We start from the raw sequence: 20,229 nt of genomic DNA, 5'->3' as shown, positions 1-20,229 counted from the left end.
GAAACCCACAGGGCTAGATAGTTTCAGAATTTCAAGGTTATCAGATTTTAAGAAAGTAAAAAGGAGTGTGTATGGATATTGTATGCTGTGTAACGTGGTCTCTTATACAGACACAATATGGCTACAGTAAAATCTGCCAACACTTACATAGAGCAGGATAAACACCATGGCCTCAAATAATTTGAATAAGTTCAGACCGTGTTTTGCCATCAAAGATACGAAAAAAAAACCAACTTCAAGGCTTAGAGGCTTTTGGACTTGAAAATTCAGATACAAGACTGTAGACTTGGGGCACCTGGGTGACTCAGTTGGTTAAGGCTCTGACTTCCGCTCAGGCCACGATCCCATGGTTCACGGGTTTAAGCCCTGCACTGGGTTCTGCACTGGTGGTACGGAGCCTGCTTGGGATTCTCCCTCTCTCTTTCTGCCTCTGTTTCTCTGCCCCTTCCCCACTTTCTCTCTCTTTTTCTCTTTCTTGTCTCTCTGAAAAGAAATAAACTTAGGAGAAAAAAAAAGGCTGTAGAGCTATGGAACAATAACACCAAGATCATGTGCCAGACTCAGGCTTAGGTTTGAATCCTGACTTGAGCCTCAGGAGGCAGGTGACATTACACTTCTAAGCCTCAGGGGGGCCAGCGATAAAATAAGAATGGTACCTATTTCATAGAACTGTAGTAAGGGTTAAAAAGTGCTTAACGTTTAACATTAACGAAGTCTTAAAGCTCAGAAGAAGGGGCTCATTAAATAGCCATCACTAACGATGCCAGCGATGATAAAGCCGAGGCCAAGGGGAGCGGGACCAAACCACCTGATACGTGCTAAACCCCGAGCGCCGGCTGCATTCTGGCCCAGTGCAGTTGCCTCTGCTCATTTGACGATCCTACATAATTAAAAAGGGATTAAGACGGATTAAACTATGTTGTGTCCCTACCAAGCACTCTTATTTATTTTAAAATAAAAGGCCTTGACACATACATAGGGTCAACTCTGCACGAACTAGAAATCCAACAACCAGGAATGGTCTAAGATAACCAAATACCAGGAGGCCTTCATTCTAGCCATCTTGGATGATCAGCCTGCTGTCAACCGCCATACAAAGAACCGTGTTTTTTCTCTGGACACCACCCCCTCCCCCGCGCCCCAACCATGGCACCGATGGGAGCACCCCACCTTACGGCAGCTCAACGATTTACTGGGAGAATAGAGAATACTTTCAGAAGTCTGTACTCTTAACAAAGAATGCCTAAAAATTTTGTTTTGCCTCCTACATTCCTATTTAGCTTTAGAGATTAATTCTTTGTTCTCAGGTACCTTAATTATACAGGGGGGTAAGCCTTTTTAAGTTCATTAGTGAACCTAAAAATAAATATGAAAAGCCCAATTTTTTAAACCTTTCTGTGGTTTTCCTCATGTAAGTTGAAAGTGTTTTATCCTGTGTATTAATACTGGATATTCAGTTTTAAATTAAATCAAAGGGCTCCAACAATCGTTGTGCTTTCTTTAAGTAAACCTAAAAAAGAAAATCCTTTTGGTTTTAATTGAATGTCCTCTCAGAAGGCCTCAGGTTTTATAAGTCTCTGGCATATCCAGCATTTTCCACTTACTCTTTCCAGTTATTCAGCTTCATTTTTTTTCCCCACTTACTTGGCTTCCCCACATTCCTTCATTTTGATTTTCCATTTTTATTCCCTATTTCTCTGTATGCTCACCTTATTCAATTTTACCAATTAAAAATTTTCCTACTATCAGTTGGAAGGATGAGAGAGTGGGTGAAGGGCAGGGAAAATTGTGAGCTGAACTACATTCGTGCGTATTTCCTTAGCTTTTCATGCTCATATGATGACTTTTCAATTCTCTTCTGTTCTCTGTTTTGCAAACTTTGCCCTTTCATTGAGAAGTTGGAGACGATTACTACATATGCAAAGGGTATGATTTGCTTTGTCTAAAGAGGTTCCAAATAACTTTCCATTCACCAAGACACAGGATGAACAGACGCAGAAACACAAATGACTTTTGAACAAGGGCAGGGGGCCCTCTCGGTGACAGTTACCGATAAGGAGCATTTGACTAGCCTTCTGAGAGAAAGAGTTCAGACTTACTCTTTATACCTGGTTTGCATCGTGACCTCCATGCCAGGTAAATCTTTAATCCCCTTTCTGAATAATTTATAGGAAGTAGAAAAAATATTTCTTCAGTTAATAAAAGTGACCAGATAATGTATCTTATAATTAAAGCAGAAGTTTGAGCATATGCCCCCCCCCCAACATGGAGGGTCCCCTGTCTGGATTACTTGAGAGCTTTCTCTACATCTTTCAGCTTTAACACTTGGTAGGGAGTGGTTTGGGAGAGGTAGTAATGGAATCCCAAGCAATAAAAGGAAAAATTACAGCCAGGCACCAAAACCCAACAGATTGATCAGCTCATTCTAGTTATGCTGTTTGTTTTTTTCTAAATACTGTCCATTACATGTGTGAGTCTGCAATGTATTTTTACCATTAACCATGCTCACATGGGTAAAACATACCTGAGAAAATATTTTAGGGACAGCTCTGGTTTTCTCCAGTTACATTTATAAGATTTCAATCTTTTGACAACACTGAATTTTAGAACCACAATTAATTAAATCTTTGGACTTTCCAGGGCTAAACAATGATTAACTGTCCTTCAAAAGAAAATGTCTTTCACTCATACTTTGAAAATATTTACTCTGTGTCCAAAAGTACTACTTCACTGCCTAAGAAAGTTCACAGATTTTCCTTATTTGGCAAAACTTATTCCTGAGTATAGAGATCAAGATAGGTAGCTGGGGGGGGGGGCTACCAAACTTAAAGCCGCCTCCACTCTAGGTCAGACTGTGTTTTGGTTGTTATTTCTAATAGCCAGAAACATCAGAGCTGCAGAGCCAAAGCCTGGGGATTTCACCCACATCTCATTGCCTAACAGATTCAATGTCCTGGCAACACCCATACACTACACTACTTCTCTCAGCTCAGTGTCTATCTCATTATGCTCACCAATGCCAGGGGTTAGGAATTCAGACAGGATGCAGGAGGGACAGCTGGTCTGAGATCTCAGCTAGAAAGCTCAAAGGCTGGGGTTGGGAAGGCAGTGACTAGACAGAGGGGAGCTGGAAGCTTCTGAAGCCTCCTCATTTACAAATCTGAACCCTGGGCCGATTGCGTGCCAACTAGGATTGCCTACCAGAGCGCTTTCTGGTGGCCTCTCCACAGGCCTGCTCACAGCATGGTGGCCTTGGGTTTCCTGGATTCTTGCGTGGGTTCAGTGAACAAGGTGAAGCTGCATGGCCTTTTATGATCCAGGCTCGAAGTCAACAGCTAGTCGTCACAAAGCCTGCCTAGATTCCAGGAGAAGGGGACAGATCCCTCCTCCTCTTGATAGAGGGCTGGTAAGGGCACATGGTAGGAAAGCATCATGGTGGCCATCTTTAGAAAGTAGGACTTGCCCTATGATGTTCATGAGGAGGTGCAGAAGATGATTTATTTCTCAACTTACATTTTATTTATTTATTTGTTTTTGGATTCTAATTAGAATTTTATTGAACTTATAGACTTTGGAATAAATAAATGCCTGTTATCAATAATGATATATGTCCATATATATTTAAGTCTTCTTTAATATCCTTTAATATTATATAAAATTTTAACGTTTTATTAATGTACTTACCTGTTCTGTTATTATTGTATATACTGTTTTTTTAATAGCCAATTACTGTTGGTGTATTGAAACATAACATTATTTTATTATTTTTTAAAATTAATTTTTAATTTTTAATCTTTAAAAAATAGTTTATTTTAAAGCACTCTTTTATTGCCTGAACTTGTTTCTCCTGGGGTCATTTTTTAGTGGCCATTTACTGATCTTAGGCTCGCTCTCGCTGTGGTCTTCCCTCAGATATCTGGTGGTCTACACCTGTTCAGTAATGCTGGTGAGTAAAGCAGCCTTCAGAGACCAACTAAGTGAAGACCACAGATAACTGGTTATACAGGGCTCTTGGGTGGGGTACCTAACAGCAAACCAGGACCCTTAATTCTCCTTAAGTAGTTCACTCAATGTCGTTAGAGGGGAGCGCCCCCCCCCCCCCCGTGCCCTCTACTTTACCTCCAGGTAACTGCCTACCTCCTAACATTCTGACGGGCAGGGTGAAGGATGACCCTGCTGTGCGCAGACTTCCAGCTCCTCCTCCGGTTTTCAGATAGCCCTACCTGTCCCTCCCCGCCTCTACGTGTGGTGCGCCACTGAGGCAGAAGCCCCGTCTTGGGCCCTGCGTCCAGCTCAGCAGTCTCCTTGGCCACAGTGCCTTTTGAGTATGTTCTGGATCTGAGCTGTCCCGTGCTGGAGCCACCAGCTATGAGGAGAAATCTGAATATTCAGTTTTATTATGAAATCAACGAATTCCCCAAGTGTGATAAGAATACTCTTATGCTTAGGATATACATACTTAAGTATCGAGGGGGTAGTCATGACATCTACAACTTACTCTCAGATGGTTCAGCCAAAAAAGCATGAGTCAAGAGAGAGAGAGAGGGGGAGGGAAGGAGACAGGAAGAGGGATGGATAGAAAGGGGAAAGGAAAAGAAGCAAATATGGCAAAGGACCTGGTGGATCCAGGTGCCAGACATAAGTGTTAACTGTATTAATCTTACAACTTTTCTTAAGTTCTAAAATTTTTCCAAATGAAGGGCTTGGGAGGGACCCTGTCAACAACCTAAATATCCAACAATAAGGAAAGAGTACAAAAAATTACAACATTATATATTTACATTGGGAAATATGGAGTCATTCAAAAGACTGTTTTTTTGGGCGCCTGGGTGGCTCAGCTGGTTGAGTGTCTGGCTTCAGCTCTGGTCATGATCTCACAGTTCGTGGGTTCGAGCCCTGCATCAGGCTCTGTGCTAACCGCTAGCTCGGAGCCTGGGGCCTACTTAAGATTCGGTGTCTCCCTCTGTCTCTGACCCTCCCCTGCTTGCGCTGTCTCTCTCTGTCTCTCAAAAATAAATAAAAAGAAGACATAAAAAAATTTAAAAAAGACTTTTTCAAAGCAGTCTCATGCTGTTTGTCTCAATAATAAACATAAAAATTTTTTTAAAAAGTAAAAGGTCTCTCTATATAACCAGAGCCATTCTATTTTCTAAAAAGAATACAAAAATCTCACAGAATGTGCTACCATATGTAATAGGGGTGTGAAGCTCATGTTCCCTTCATTTAATGTTTTTTGTTGTTCTTATAGGAAAAGAGGGTACAGGGTGACCATGAAAGGGCTATCAAGGTATGTGAGGGTCACTGGACCCTCCCTGAGGGGCATCTAGGTCTGTGCTGAGAGAAAGCGAGTCACATCCACTAATGTCCTCATCCTCTCTTTAGAATCCTGTTTACTTTTTTTTTAAATTTTTTTTGGTCTTTATTTTGAGAGACAGAGACAGAGAGCGAGTAGGGGAGGGGCAGAGAGAGAGGGAGGCACAGAAACAGAAGCAGGCTCCAGGCCTGCTTACTATAAACTTACTATAGCAAATACAACTGGGGGAGACAAGATAGTATTTGCTGGTAATGGTCAATTGCTCTTACAGACAGACCACTTCATTCTATATATTTGGTCAGAGGTATCAAATTCATTAAGTTAGGGGAAGAGGAGCCCCAGGGAGGCAGGAAGGTGAAAATAAAGTGGCAGTAACTGTAGTATGGTGTGTCCGGCCAGAGAGCGGAGAGAAAAGGCATGGATGTGTTCGGAACTGATACTACACACAGAGCGTGGACGAGCTAGAGCACGTGAGTAACACAGGGACCACAAATGTTCCTATCAAGCTATTTGCAGAAGGGGGTTTAGGATCTAGTCCTGATGGTGGACTGGTAAATTACGTGATGCCTTGTTCTCATGGAAGCAAGCACACTTACGTAAAGGTCACACTGCCTTCATCCTCGAGGTTAACCGAGGCAAAATGCTAAGTTAACCGCTACGGGGAATGAAGAGGATCTGAAGCCAGTCACGCTCAAAGCACAAATGAACCGAAAGCGCTGTTTCTTGGAAAATGATCAGTTTTTAGAGTTTGGACCTTCAGCCAACAAACTTTAAGGTAATTCACATCCAAGGTTGAGACCTCCCCATGCAGCTTTATTCTCAGCACTAAGCCCGATTTCATCGACGAAGTGCTGTGTCACTAACTTCCCATAATGAAAGCACAGCTACCATCTACTGGGCACCGGCCATGCGCCATGCCCTGAGCTGCATGTTCCCAACTGCACCAGTCTGATGAGCCTGGGATCAGACGCTAGCAGTTAATTCTGTAGCTAAATACACTGAAGTGTTGTGCCTAAGGTATTTGTCCGCACTTGCACTGTGGTAGGCACCAGAAATTCAGACTGGAGCACGCGTGCACACGCATTGCTTCTCATACCCCCAGAGTCGGTAAGCACGCTGACATGTGGTGGTGGTCCTCAGACTGAAAACTGTGCCAGTTTAAGTAAACGACGCATCAATCTGAGTGTGGAAATGAGAAGATCAGATGGGGATTAGAGTATGCAATTGCCCAATCGTTTAGCAGAACAAATTTAGACAAAACCTAGGCATTTACTAACAGAGACTACGTTTGCTGGGAAGAATTGAATTGGGGTAGGGGCATATTAGGCTACATGAAATGGTATACTGCGTTGAAATGAAGAAAGGATAAGTTTCAAAGCTCCATCGCATTGAATTCTAAGTGTGGTTTTGCCTCTAAATTTGCTCAGGCAAGATATTTAAATCATTTAAACTTGAGCATCGTCAGCCAAGAAATGGAAATATCTACGTCACCTGGATGTTGGGAGAATTATAGCTACATCTGCCTACTACGAGGCCTGGCAGGGAGTGGCTCACAAGTTTAAGTCCCCTTTGCCTGCTGGAAAGAAGAATTTTTGGTTCACCTTGGAAGCAGTGGCCAAGATGTCATGTCAACAGCTACCCAATGATTTGGGAAGTCTCCTCCTTGCTCAGGACTTGTACTCTGCCATGTATAAAACTGGGGACACTGGAGAGAGGATCTCTAAGCTCAAGGTCCCCTGAATGCATCAGAGAGGGGTTAGGTGTTGGTTCGTGTCTCTATTCAGTGATTTATCATACACCAACCGTAATAATGTCAAATCTCATATGAGTCTGGAGAGAGCACTGCTGCGAGGAGACAGCCAAGGAAAGGAGCCAGAGATTGAGAAAAAGAGTACATACTTTAATATGTGTTCTTCTAATGGTGTTTTCCACCCAGAAAGCCTCTAAGAACACTGTGGACGAAGGACAAGGGGGTTAACTAACATGGCACACATTCCCAGAAACCACCTCTATGAAACAAGCCTTTGAGGGAGAGGTAGGGACAGCAGGAAAGCATGCCACAAAGTCACAGGGTTCATAAATTTTGACTAGCATATATAAATGTATGTATTTGCCCCTGTTTCACATTTATCTAGAAGGCTCCCAAAGGCAGTGACTGTACCTTGACAATTTCCCAAAGCTTCTGTTTCCACTTCATTCCAAATCCAGGTGTTCAAGTGCTAACCTTCGGCATCTGACACCTCATCCCCTGAAGTGACTCATGGCTCTTAGGCTTAGGCCACCAGTCTACCAGATCTAACACAGTGGTTCTTAGCACATGACAATCACTTGGGTAACTCCAGGACCCTGACGCCAAAACACGACCTCTGGAGATTGATGGATTGGCCTCAAAGAGGAGTAGGTGTCACTAGTTTTAAAAGCACCCCAGATTATTCTCATGAGTGGCAGAGCTGAAAAACACTGGCTAACATTAAATCACAAAAAAATCTAATAAGGAAAGCTAATCAAAAACTCCCTAGGTTCAGACAGTTGCTATTTACCCATCTATTTTTAGTCTGTATTTTCATATTTGAGATTTGCTTCAGCCTCTTAGGAAGGTAACTGAGGATGTTCTCATAGTATTAAGAGACTTCTCAGCATTACCACTATCTTCTTTGTCCTCCTTTAGATGATCCTACACGGGAGAGAGAAAACTGAACACATTTCATGAAGGAAACGGCGGTACTTCAGGACGCGGTGACTCCTGACAAGAGGCGATGGTGCTCTCGGTGCTCCTTCCCCTCCAGTGGGTTTTGTTTCCACCCTATGCCCAATCCTCATCTACTTCCTCGGCTACAGAGGGGGAGTAAGACAACCAGGTCATGGGTCCCCAACTCTACTCTATGTGTGGGTACTTTTCTTAGGGGCCCTGAGCCTCAGTTTCCCAATTTGTAACATGGACACGACTGTTGTGAGAATTCCACGAGACTGTGTTCTATACCAAATGTTGGAGAGTACTCAGAAAATGCTGCTGGAATCTACTCAATCTCTCTCAGTTTCCATGGAGTCCATTTTAATTTCCTTCTCCAACAGTTTCTAAAACCAAGCTAAGCAGCAGGAGTAGGAAAATGCAGGCTGGAGATAACGTGGAAGACAGTCTGTACAGAATGCTAACCAAAGAAGTGCGCTCCCTGTGTACACAGGGCGGTTTCTAGAGAAGGGGAGATTCACTGCGAGCAAGTTGCTTAAGAGCTGATTAGATATAAAGAGGGGACGAGCACATTATGTGACTAGAGTAGGCAGAGTAATCTAGCTATTACCCTTTGGCTTTAATATCGGAGGTGGGAGGAGAAAATAACCAAATTTATACAAAGTTGGCAATCATCTACTAAGGAACACCTGCTACCAAGTTTAAGGAAATACTATATTCTACTAGGACAGGTCCGAGGAGAGATTCAGATAAAACCCAGAATACGCTCTGGGTTGTGAAAATATAACAATTTTCTGGGAAAAGAAAGGTACGTTATACAGCTCAAAGGGCCCTACTATTTTTTGGCCAAGAGACATTGGGAAATATTTAACTGTCCACTCCAGGAAAATGTCAGAGATATTTGGTAATTTATTCCCAACAGCGAGACTATTAGATACTTATGTCTGTGCCCTATTAAGAAAGCAAGCAACATTGGTACAACTCAAATGGTCTGAGTGGAATCACACAGCACATCTAAGAATCAAAGTAAAATAATGACTGCCTGCATGATGCTTAGGGAAATAATCTACCAGTGAGTTAGAACCCCAACTATTCAATCAGAGGCAATATAAATATGTGAGTGTAACAGTTTGCTGTAATTTTTGTGCCATTCATTATGGCACAAAGTATAATCTGGGAAAAGATGAGACACTGACCAGGAATAGGGTTCTCCTTGAGGGATATGAAAGATACCACCAGGGGCCTCAATCAAACCCAGCTGTGCCATCAGGGGAAGTCTGGAGGTAAACTGATGCTCCCCGTACACCGTAAACGTGAAACTGGCTAGCTGAATGCTGCCACTTCAGTTTCAATTAATGTCTGGTAAGCCACCCACACCCCCATTACATTTTCCTGTAAGCTAACTAATTTATCAAAAAGAATAAGTGGGCAAAACCAGCAAGGATTTCTAAAAAATTATGGAAATAAAGAACTGTCCTTACCAAATTTCAACCACAAATTACGAGGCAGAGGTTAACATACGCTATTTCGTTAAAATCAGAAAAGCTTTCCTACTGAATAGAATCCACAAATATAAAGTACACTGTGAACTTAACATGTGATAAAAACAGAAACAAAAAGAAATATCTGAGGTTTTAATAATTGTTGCTATGCAACTATACAACAGAACAGCAAAGTTGAGTTAGCTACAAAAGTCCTGTCAGAAATCGCAAAAATTCCAGAGGGATTTAGTAACAATTTGCAAAATGCTACAGGTGATAAATCTGACCATGATAAAAGCACTGTAAATGAGTATGTAAAAACTCAGACTGCGCACTAAAGAAAAAGGAAACCGACATTCAGCGTTAACATATGCAAACATATGGGCAAAAGCCGGAAGACTATCACAAAAATATGGACGGAAGAATTATAAGTGATAGTCTTTCCAAATGCCTTTAATTGCATACTTTGATAATTACTTTACCAAAAAAGGGAACACGGTGGCAATGATATTTACACAGTACAACAGGTTGTTATGACAGATACAAGAATTCATGCAAATGATTAAAACTCCAGATTCCAGTTAGTAAATGGTCAAGGGCACTTTAAACATAACAAAATGCAGAAAATAAACCCACATGGGAAAAAAACATAAAACATTTAGCTTCTGTGTTACCTATTATGTAATTAAAATCATAAAACCTCACTGTGGCAGGGCTGTGGAGAAACTAGAACACTTAAACTGCCTTTCACATGGTCACTCCCTCAGGGGCACATACCATATAGGTAAATGACGCACTACCTGGAAAGGTCTTGGCCAACTCCACGTCATGCTCCAGAACCAATATGGTATTTGCTTTCACTGGCATTTGGGAGAAACAGACCTTCATCATTTAAATTCAAATTAAGAGCAACCACAGCAAAAGTTCCTTTAACAGGGTGTCATTAGCTTTGACTAGATAGAAGTCAAAAACGTTCTGTAAAGAACCAGACAGTAAACATTTGTGGCTCTGTGGGCCAAATGATGAACTTTGTTTTTGTGAAGGGACAGAAGCCACAGATAATATGCAATGCATGGGTATATTCCAATAAAACTTTATTTACAAAAACAGATGTTGTCAAAACCGACAGAGGGACAACCCCAAGAGGAGAACCCTAACATAAACTAAGGCCTGTGATGGGCTAATAATGTTGGTTCCTCAATTAGAACAAATGCCCCACACTGGTGCAAGATGTTGAGGGTGGGGGGGGGGGGCTGTAACCGGGGAGGGTCTGTACATGGACGCTCCCTGTACTTTCTGCTCAATTTTGTGGTGAGCCTAAAATTACTCTTAAAAATAAAGTCTACTGGGGCACCTGGGTGGCCCAGGCGGTTGAGCGTCTGACTTCAGCTCAGGTTATGATCTCGCGGTTTGTAGGTTTGAGTCCTGCTGCAGTCTCTGTGCTGACAGCTAGCTCAGAGCCTGGAGCCTGCTTCAGATTCTGTGTCTCCCCTTCTCTCTGCCCCTCCCCTGCTCATGCTCTGTCTCTCTGTTTCTCAGTAATAAATGTTAAAAAAGAAAATTAAAAAAATAAAGTCTATTAATTAAAAAATAAAAGAGGGGACTGGCCCTCACGCTATATAGTTCGACATATCTTCAAATATGGTATTCCAAAAACAAAAAGCATTTGCCCAACTCTGACTTCAGCTTACCACAAAAGTCAAATAATGTAATGCCCACACAATATAAAGGCAAAGGAAAGGCAGGAACATTTTCTCGTTGTGTCCAGTAACAAATCCAAAGTTTCTCCAATCTTGCCAATAGCCTGAATTTCCTAAAGCTTAGCGGGAGGAGACCACCCGTCAATAGGTCAGCAAGCGTGGCACGTCTCTCTTTCAAAACTACAAAGACTCCCACACAAAACTGCAAAGACAATGAAGCCACAGCCACAACTTTAGTGCCCAGAGCCTGATAAACCAGATTATGTTGAAATCCAACACTATCTGATCATTAAGGCCCCAAAGGGCCAATTGTCTTTAAACTTAAATACTGATCGAGATGAATGAAGCCAAGTTAGAGATCTTTACCCTGACTGAAATCGTTCTCTTCCCCTTTAATTCTGAATAGTTGGCTTCTGTCTCCAAACACGTTAGTCTAATTCTTGTCAACTCTTCACAGATGAAAAACCTTCCTGCATAGAGAAAAGATGTATCATGTACATGTACGTATGGGTACAAAACAAATGCGCTCGGAAACAGAATGCAACGTTTTTCCTTTTTCCTAACATGATAATTAACAAAAAAATCTTTTCATTTCCTCTGAAAAACAAAACCATTGTTCTCTCCAGTGGTAGTCAGGCTTCGAAGAGCAAAAGGGCTTAAAAAACCAAGACTTTTTGAAGAGCTGTCATTTGAAACCAAAGTCAACTGGCAGTGGAATCTTAAAAATACTTTCTAAGGAAAACAGAAAGTGGCTGGGCCCTCAGGCCTCAAGAACAATACAAATAAGGAAACTGCGGCGGCCTTCTAACAACTGAAGGCTCCTAAGCTCTCAGAGCCGGCGTGACTGCGGTAGGCATCCGCTCTGCGGAAAGAAGGCACGGTTATCGGCCAACCTGCTTTCTGGTGGGTTTATCTGGGAGATGCTATATTTAAATGTGGGGACATTATGGAAGGTTTTTATTTTTTAATTTGTATCTATTTGAGACAGAGAGAGTAAGCGGGGAAGGGGCAACGAGAATCCCAAGCAGACTCCATGCTGTCAGCAAAGAGCCCAACATGGGGCTCGAATTCACCAACTGTGAGGCATGACCTGAGCCAAAATCAAGAGTAGGATGCTTAACTGACTGAGTCACCCAGGTGCCCCTATGGAAGTTTAAACTTCTATACTAAGTGACTAAAGTGATAGGATGTTTAATAACCTTATACGGAGCCAGTAATCACCTATGAGAGAGCACCCACTCTGCAGACAGCACTCAGCTGAAAGTGTGACAGGTCCCAAGGAAGAAGGGAGCGCTACCCTCTGGAAAGAGCCGGTTTTGAATAAAATAAGATAAGAGGGGGCAGGGGCAAATACCTTTAATACCAGTGTAGCTGTGCAAAAGACAAGCGCAAAGGAACTGGAAAATAAAACAAAGGGGAAGTCAGTCTGCAGGAAGGGGATCAAAGTGATGAATGAAGGAAACAGAAGTGGCCAGAGTGAGACGGGAAGATGAGAAGCAGGTCCAGAAGACAATGTGAATCATTTCCTATGAACACGTTCACGATTCAGAAGGTTCTGTCTTTAACGTATGTCCTAATAGTCTGAGTTCTCCTTTCCTTAGATCACTAAAAGAAGTTTTAATTCATAACAATTACTTAGTGGAAAGAAGTCAAACTTTTGAAAATATAACAAAGAACCACTATGAGCATGACCTGCCCTTCGAAGACAATAAACTAGTGCCCAAATCCCAAGAGTAACAGGTTCATAAGGGAAAACCTGTAAAAGTTATATTAAGAAAATCAATAAATATTCTGAACATTAAAATGTGATACTTCTATTATTCCTACTAAGGAATTAATATATACTATCCGAAGCCTGGCTCTCCAACAGAAACATAATGTGAGCCACATGTGTATTTTAAAATTTCCTACCAGCCACATTAACTCAAAAAGAAACAGGTGAAAGTTGTGATGGTTTATTTAATCTAACATATCCAAAATATTATGTCTGTATGAAATCAATATAAAATATACTGAGATATTTTGCCATTTTTTATATTGTCTTTGAAATCTACTATGTACCTTATACTTTTAGCACAGCTCAACTCAAAACCTAAATATCTATCAGAAGTAAGCGACCTATAATTAGATTTCATCAAATTTACGGTTAAGGTAGATTCACATATCCAATTTATTCTAAACATAGCTAGAAGTTTTCCAATTACAACTGCATCAAGTATCAGCTTTAAATTTAAATTGAAATCAATTCAGTTTCTCTGTCACACTAGTCACATTTCAAGGGCTAACTAGGCTCAAATGGCTAGTGGTGAGCTTACTGGACAAAGAAGGCCTAAGATAATCACAGGAACCAAATTTCAAACCTCACTGTTAAAAGAACTATAATAAAACAGCAAGTGACATATATAATACAGTAGAGAAATTAAGGTAGTAAAAATAGAAAGCAAGAGAAAATTACAGATGTTTATCATTACAGATGACAGATCTTTCATATCAACAAATGTATGTGTTGGTGAAACTTAACCACATAAAAGAAAAAGTTCGATTCACAAAGAAAAACCCAACTTTATACCATATTTCATACTGAAAATAAAGGACTGAAAATTAAAAATAAATTAAAATAAAATACCAATACTCTACCAGAAAATGTAAACAAGAGGAAAAGAGGGATCTAGACCTCGATGGCAAATAAGGTTGGGTCCAAGCTTAAAAGCACTAAACTAGTACAAGGGCAGCACTCTATTGCTAAAGGGTCCATCTCACGGGGAGGGCGTGACAGTTAAGAATGTCTGAGCAACAAACAAGTATAAAGGAAATACTATAAGAGAGATATGGAGAAACAAAAGTATATCAGGAGATGTGAACTTCCTCCAGGTCATGATGGATCAAGTAGATTTAAAAAAAAAAAAAGTAAAGGTATAGGAAATTTAAATAACATAATATAATAGATCTGGAATATCAAACTCTGTAACCCGAGAAGAGAACGTCATCTTTTTAATGCCCAAGGAACATTCACAAGAAATGATCATATGTTGGGCTACAAAGCAAACATCAATAAATTAAAGATAATTCAGATAACATTCTCTGATCACAATGCAACAAAACTATAAAGAAAATGGAAATACAGGATGCACTTGCGATGAAAAGTTAAAAACTACAACAACTCTTAGTTCACAGAAGAACAAAAATCTGAAGGTGCAGAAGAGCGGGGAGGAGACAGGATCAAATACTATACACGTCAGCTGCCAAAGCAGTGCTCAGAGGAGTAACTGTGGTCTGAAGTACTAAAATAAACAGCCAAAGAGAAAAGAAACCAAATGTTCAACTCGAAAAGAAAAAAGCCTAACAAAATAAACCCTAGGATATTCAGGAGATCAGAAGGGCATTAACAAAGTCAAAGTGGACATTAATGAACTAGGAAAGAAAAGTCATAAAACTAATAATGGAATCCAATCATAAACTACCATGTAATCTCCTCAAAAAGGGGGGGGAGAATATAAAACAGAGGAACAGCCACAGAGAAAATTAAAACTGTTAAGAGACAACTATCTCAGCGATGCAAATTGACTTAGAACCTCAAGGATAATTTTCTAAAGAAATATAAAATGGACTCTAGAAGAAAATCTATACAGATCAATAGCACAGAACGCAGAAAGAGCAAGTCCCCAAACACTCGCTTTAAAAGTTTTCACAGGGGGGTTCTACCAAATCTTTAAAGGACAGATCATTCGAGAGATAAACTGGTTTTAATACACAAAAAGGTTTTTTTCTGAAACAAGCAGAAAATAACATCTATAAACAGCACGTGCATATCAATATAATGAACCCAGAAGTTCAATATCCGATTCTTGCTACTCCTGTCTACACTCAAAACCTTCCATAATAAAAAACTAAGATAAAAACTTGTTTACTCCAGGAGAAAAAATTCTCACTAGATACAACTTTTCACTTATCCAAAGTTTGATGACAATTTGGTAAAAGCAGAGGAAAATGGGTACCTCCAGAAACTTCTAGTGAGATGATAAACAGATCATCTCTCTGGAAAGCAATTTGACAGTGGTTATGAAAATTTTAAATGCACACACGCTCTGCTGTAGTAACCCCATGTTTAGGAGCGTGCCCTCCACACACACTCACACATGCACAGAATGCTCGACACAACACTCTGTAGCACTGGATGTCACAGCAAAGTTTGGAAAGACCGACTAGCCATAAAGAGGGAGTTGGCTAGTGGATTCTAGAAGGCTTATATAAACAAACTCTCAGAAGCCCTAAAAAAGGAACAGTAAGTACTGCAGATAAAGATATGGAAATCCCTAAGGTAGAAATTTTAAAAAGCAAGGTACGGACAGAATTATAACAAGTTGCCGTTTATGCCAAGAACAGGGAGGCTAGTGGACAAAAGTAGGAAGGTGATATTTCTGTCTACGTCCTTTTGGACATTTTTAAAAAAATGTTTATTTTTTAGAGAAAGATAGAGTGTAAGTGGAGGAGGAACAAAGAGAGAAAGAGACAGACACAGACACACACACACACACACACAGAGTCCAAAGCAGGCTCCAGGCTCCTCGAAGTCAGCACGCAGCCTAACACGGGGCTCAAACCCTGACCGGTGAGATCATGACTTAGGCTGAAGTCGGACACCTAACCAACTGAGCCACCCAGGCACCCAGTGCACTTTTAAAATCTGAAACCATGTAACTCCAATCTCAGACCAAGAGAAAATCTCATTTTCAAAACAATCCCACCCTTGAGAATTCACTATTGCCACTATAAACTCATCATCTATTTAAAATGCTATGCTTACTACACTGGCTAACTGTGGAAGGCCATATTTCAGGCAAAGACTGAGTTCAAGAAACTCATTATTTTAAAGGGCATAGGAAAAATGGCACACATACCAAAGGGCAACAGTACTCTACCTAGATCCGAAGGTCATCTAATTAGTGGTTCTCAATGCTGGTTATGCTCAAGGACAACCTGGGAATCTTCTAAAAATACCAGTGCCCTACACCCCACCCCTACGTCATTTACATTAGGAGTTTGAGGTATGGGACCCAGGCATGAAACCTAGGGCTTTACAGCAGCGGTCTTCCACAAAGGGTGATTTTGCTCCCCATGAGGGCATGGCGCTGTCTGCAGACATTTGGTTGTCACAACTGGTGACGTCTAGTGGCTAATAGCATCTAGTGGATAGAGGCCAGCGATACTGCTTTAGTAAACTTCCAACTTCCCACAAGACACACCCCCAACACGGACCTGTCCCAAAACATCCGGAGTGTTAAGTATGAGAAACCTTCTTTTAAAATACAATCACTGGGGTGCCTGGGAGACTCAGTAAGTTGGGTGTCCAACTTCGGTTCATGTCATGATCTTGCGGCTCTTGAAAGTTCGAGCCCCATGTCGGGCTCTGTGCTGACATTTCAGAGCCTGGAGCCTGCTTCGGATTCTGTGTCTCCCTCTCTGTCCGCCCCTCACCCGCTCATGCTCTGTCTCTCTTACTCTCAAAAATAAACAAACATTTAAAGAAAATAAACAATAAAAAAAAATCACTGCTTGTGAAGTAACAACCAGTTTTAATCTTCACTCTTAAACAAGGAAGATAATCTCCATATTTTACTAGTGTGAATACATTAATATAATAACCCTATTTCAGGGCATTTGAGTGGCTCCGTCTGTTGAGTGTATGACTCTTGGTTTCAGCTTAGATCACGGACCCAGGGTCATGGGATAGAGCTCCATGTCAGGCTCCACCCTGAGCATGGAGCCCGCTTAAAATTCTCTCTCCCCCTCTCCCCTACTTATGCTCAAATAAATAAATAAATAAATAAAGCTATTTCAGTGGCCAAAGAAACTACAATTTATTTGTTAACATGATTATCACAAATACTGAAACAGAATTATATGTATATCCTTTCTTCTGTCCCTGTCTGATTACTCAGTTAATAATTTATGTCCCATTTGTAAAGCAGCCAGGGGAAAAATATCCTAACAAAGTGGTGATCTGGAGGTCAACATGGTCCATGTATCTACTTCTTTTTCAGCCTCAGTTCTTTTTTTAGTTTGAGGGGCAGGGGCACATGCAGGGGAGGGGAAGCGAAAGAGGGAGAGAGAGAATCCCAAGCAGGCTCGGCATTGTCAGTGAGAGCCCATCCAGGGGCTCAAACTCATGAACCGTGAGATTAAGCCCTGAGCCAAAATCAAGAGTCGATGCTTAATCAACTGAGTCACCCAGGGACCCCTGTTTTTTTGGTAAGATTTTATGTTTAAGTAATCTCTACACCTACAGCATGGCTTGAACTCATGACCCTGAGATCAGAGGTGCACATTCCTGGACTGAGCCACTCAGGCACCCTGAGCCTCAGGTCCTTTAAAATATACGGTCTCAGTGCCCATCAACTGCCCCTACAGGAGCCAGCACATACCTGGGCGTCTGCCACAGTCCCCACCTGGCCGGCTTCCCGTAGTCCTTTGCTGCTCCCCAGCTGGGCCTTTAAGCATCTGAGGTGGCCTTCATCCACAGTTTTCACCAAACACAAAGGGGCATAAAGCCTCTTTACTCTTCTTCCTTCTCACCTTAAAAATATCCCCACATCCATTCTAAATTCTCGAACTCCTACATTATTTGCCAAAATAGAACTAGCAAGAGCTAGAACAACTGAAAGAAGAGTAGAAGTCGAGATGGCCTCTCTTCTTCTGGTTGTTGTCATTAAACATAGGCTGCCTGCCACCTGTCTCTGGATATTACAAACTAGGCTTGTAGTTTCTAGCAAATTCCACTACAATTATATATAGCTCTTCCGTGAGCTTCCTTATAAGGAAAAGACTTCAATTATTAGGCTTCTTCCACTATCCTAGAATAGTGTATCCCCCCCACCTCTCTCAAAATAGGTCAGAAGTCTTTTATGGGAAATATCTATCAAGAGGTTTGGTCATTTTCTTTTGAAAAGCTCATCTCTTTTCCTTTGAAACTACAATCACGTATTTCAGGAGTTGTGTTTTAGAGATTACCTGATACAATCCACACGTTTTATTAATGAGGAAAACGAACCCCAGGGAGGTTCACTTGGCCAAGGCCATACTCCTGAGTTAGTGGCAGAGAAAAATTAGAACATTTCTTCCCAGATACTGGTCCCAGGGGTTTTCCACGGTAATACTGTCCTCCACTGTGGTCTTCCAGCTCAAGTAGCATTCTTGCCAAGGTACCTATTAACATGGATAGACCCTAGCTGCTATAGGAATAAACCAACCAAAATTTTGCCACGCTGTCCCAGCTGTCATTTTAACTCTGAGGGTGGAAGGAAGAAATTCTGGATTTCTGGACTCCTTTGTACCTTTTACTGTGAATTAACCTAGCCTGGTTCACTGCCGATGAAGCCGATACCTTTGGAGCCATCTCTAAACCATAAGGTCGAGATGGGAAACATGCCATTTATAGCAATGGTGACATCTTCTTTCTAAATCCTGAAGTCAGGGGCTGCTTCAAACCTCTAAAATTCTCACAAGTGGCCAGAGATAGCTAACTACTGAAAAGCTTTTAGGGGTGAAGCTGAAGATGCAAAGATCAACATCTCATTGAACTTTGACCTTCCTCTTCATTCTCTGGCAAAGCGGGTTCTTAAAATTTAATCTGGCCTCAGCTTTAACCTATTCCTCTCTTCCTCTCCCAACTTTTTAAGTATACAGACAACACTGCATTTTGCCTGCCAGGTCCTCCCGGGATGTTCTCTCTCCTCTGCGCCTGTAGTTTTTATTCCCACCGGAGAGGATCCCTTTACATTGACATAAAATTCATTAAACGAACAGACGCCCCATTAGTTTCCCTTCAGAGCGGCTCCATTTTATTCCCCTTCCAGGATGCTGACCTCCATTCGGATACCCGGGTGCGCACTTTGGTTTTACTGTCAGGTGTCTCACAACCAGCTCCCTGGCCTCCAGCGATTGCAAGGATTCGCACTGGGGCTGAAAAGGCACCACTCCTGGGAAACACGACCCGGTTAGTGTAAGGGGGTGGCATCTATTCCCATCTCAGCTAGGCCGCTGGGGCAGGGTGAGGGTCTGGGCTTCTGCGCTCCCACCTCCAGCCCACTGGACGGGGCGCGGGGGTGGGGGGAGGGACAAGGTGGTGGGACACAAAAGGAGAGGCGCAATGAAAGGTGGTGGCACAGAGACCGGGGGTGTATCAGACCCTGCTCTGACGCTAGGAGCCCACGGGTCCTCTCCTCCCCAGTACCTAAGGCGTTCGCAGTCCAGGCCTCTAACTGCTTTAACCTAACATGAAAAAAACAACAGTTCGAGTCCTGCCGCTCCAGGCACACAGTAGCACTCTAGGGCCAAAAGGGAACCAAATGCCACTGCATAATGCATTCGACTTCAAGGTGTTTCTAAATACCTCCTGCCCAACAACAACAAAAATATACAAATAAAAACATTAAAAAGCCCCCCACATTCCGCTACTAAGTTTAAAGGGCGGTGAGGTCTGTGTCAAGTAGATTTGAAGCTACGGAAGCAGGTCTGGGGCGTCCCGCCCGATAAGGATCCTCGGCCGCGGTTTCTGGCTTTCCAGGTAAAGCCCCGGCCGGTGCGTGACTGCCAGGCCCTGCCCCTCGGCGCCCAGAAATTCGAGTCCCTGAGAGAGACCCCGGGCATCCCGGAGCCCCGCCCGCGGTTCCCACGGACTTTGCCCCGAGGCTAGGAAGACCCGCGGCGGGCCTGAAAGGCAGCGGCCCCGCGTCCCGGGGAGGAGGGGGGAAGGGGCTGTGGGGAACGTGGCGACCGTGGCGGCCCGCGGCCCCGCACTCACCGAAGTCCAGGAACTGCTTGATGGAGAGCGGCGATGGCGAGAAACGCGAGTAACGCTCGATCTGCTTAGGCACCGGCTGCTTCAGCAGCCAGCAGAACAGCCGCATCCTCGCCGAGGCCGTGCACCGACCAGCCGAGACGCCTAGGCAGCCGCAAGGGCCAATGTAGCCGAGCCGCGCGGATCGAGCACGTCCGCGGAGCGCTCAACCCGGCCCCCACTCCGGCGTCCGCGCCGCGGGTGCAGCC

General features: G+C 42.6%; 1 protein-coding gene across 2 annotated transcripts in view; it reads right to left on the bottom strand.

The window, feature by feature from the left end:
- The window catches only part of PDK3 (pyruvate dehydrogenase kinase 3), a 65,964-nt gene extending 45,741 nt beyond the window's left edge, over nt 1–20,223 (bottom strand). For both annotated transcript variants that reach the window (XM_029930123.1, XM_029930124.1), the window contains exon 1: nt 19,985–20,223. In XM_029930123.1, coding sequence (XP_029785983.1) covers nt 19,985–20,090 — 106 coding nt within the window. In that variant the 5' untranslated portion in view covers nt 20,091–20,223. The remainder of the gene's footprint in view (nt 1–19,984) is intronic.
- Nucleotides 20,224–20,229: the final 6 nt, after the last annotated feature.

Source organism: Suricata suricatta, chromosome X, assembly GCF_006229205.1.
Source record: "Suricata suricatta isolate VVHF042 chromosome X, meerkat_22Aug2017_6uvM2_HiC, whole genome shotgun sequence".
In the NCBI taxonomy this organism is placed as follows: Eukaryota; Metazoa; Chordata; class Mammalia; order Carnivora; family Herpestidae; genus Suricata; species Suricata suricatta.
The sequence above is the reverse complement of the archived record's forward strand: the minus strand, read 5'-3'. Positions and strand labels throughout refer to the sequence as shown.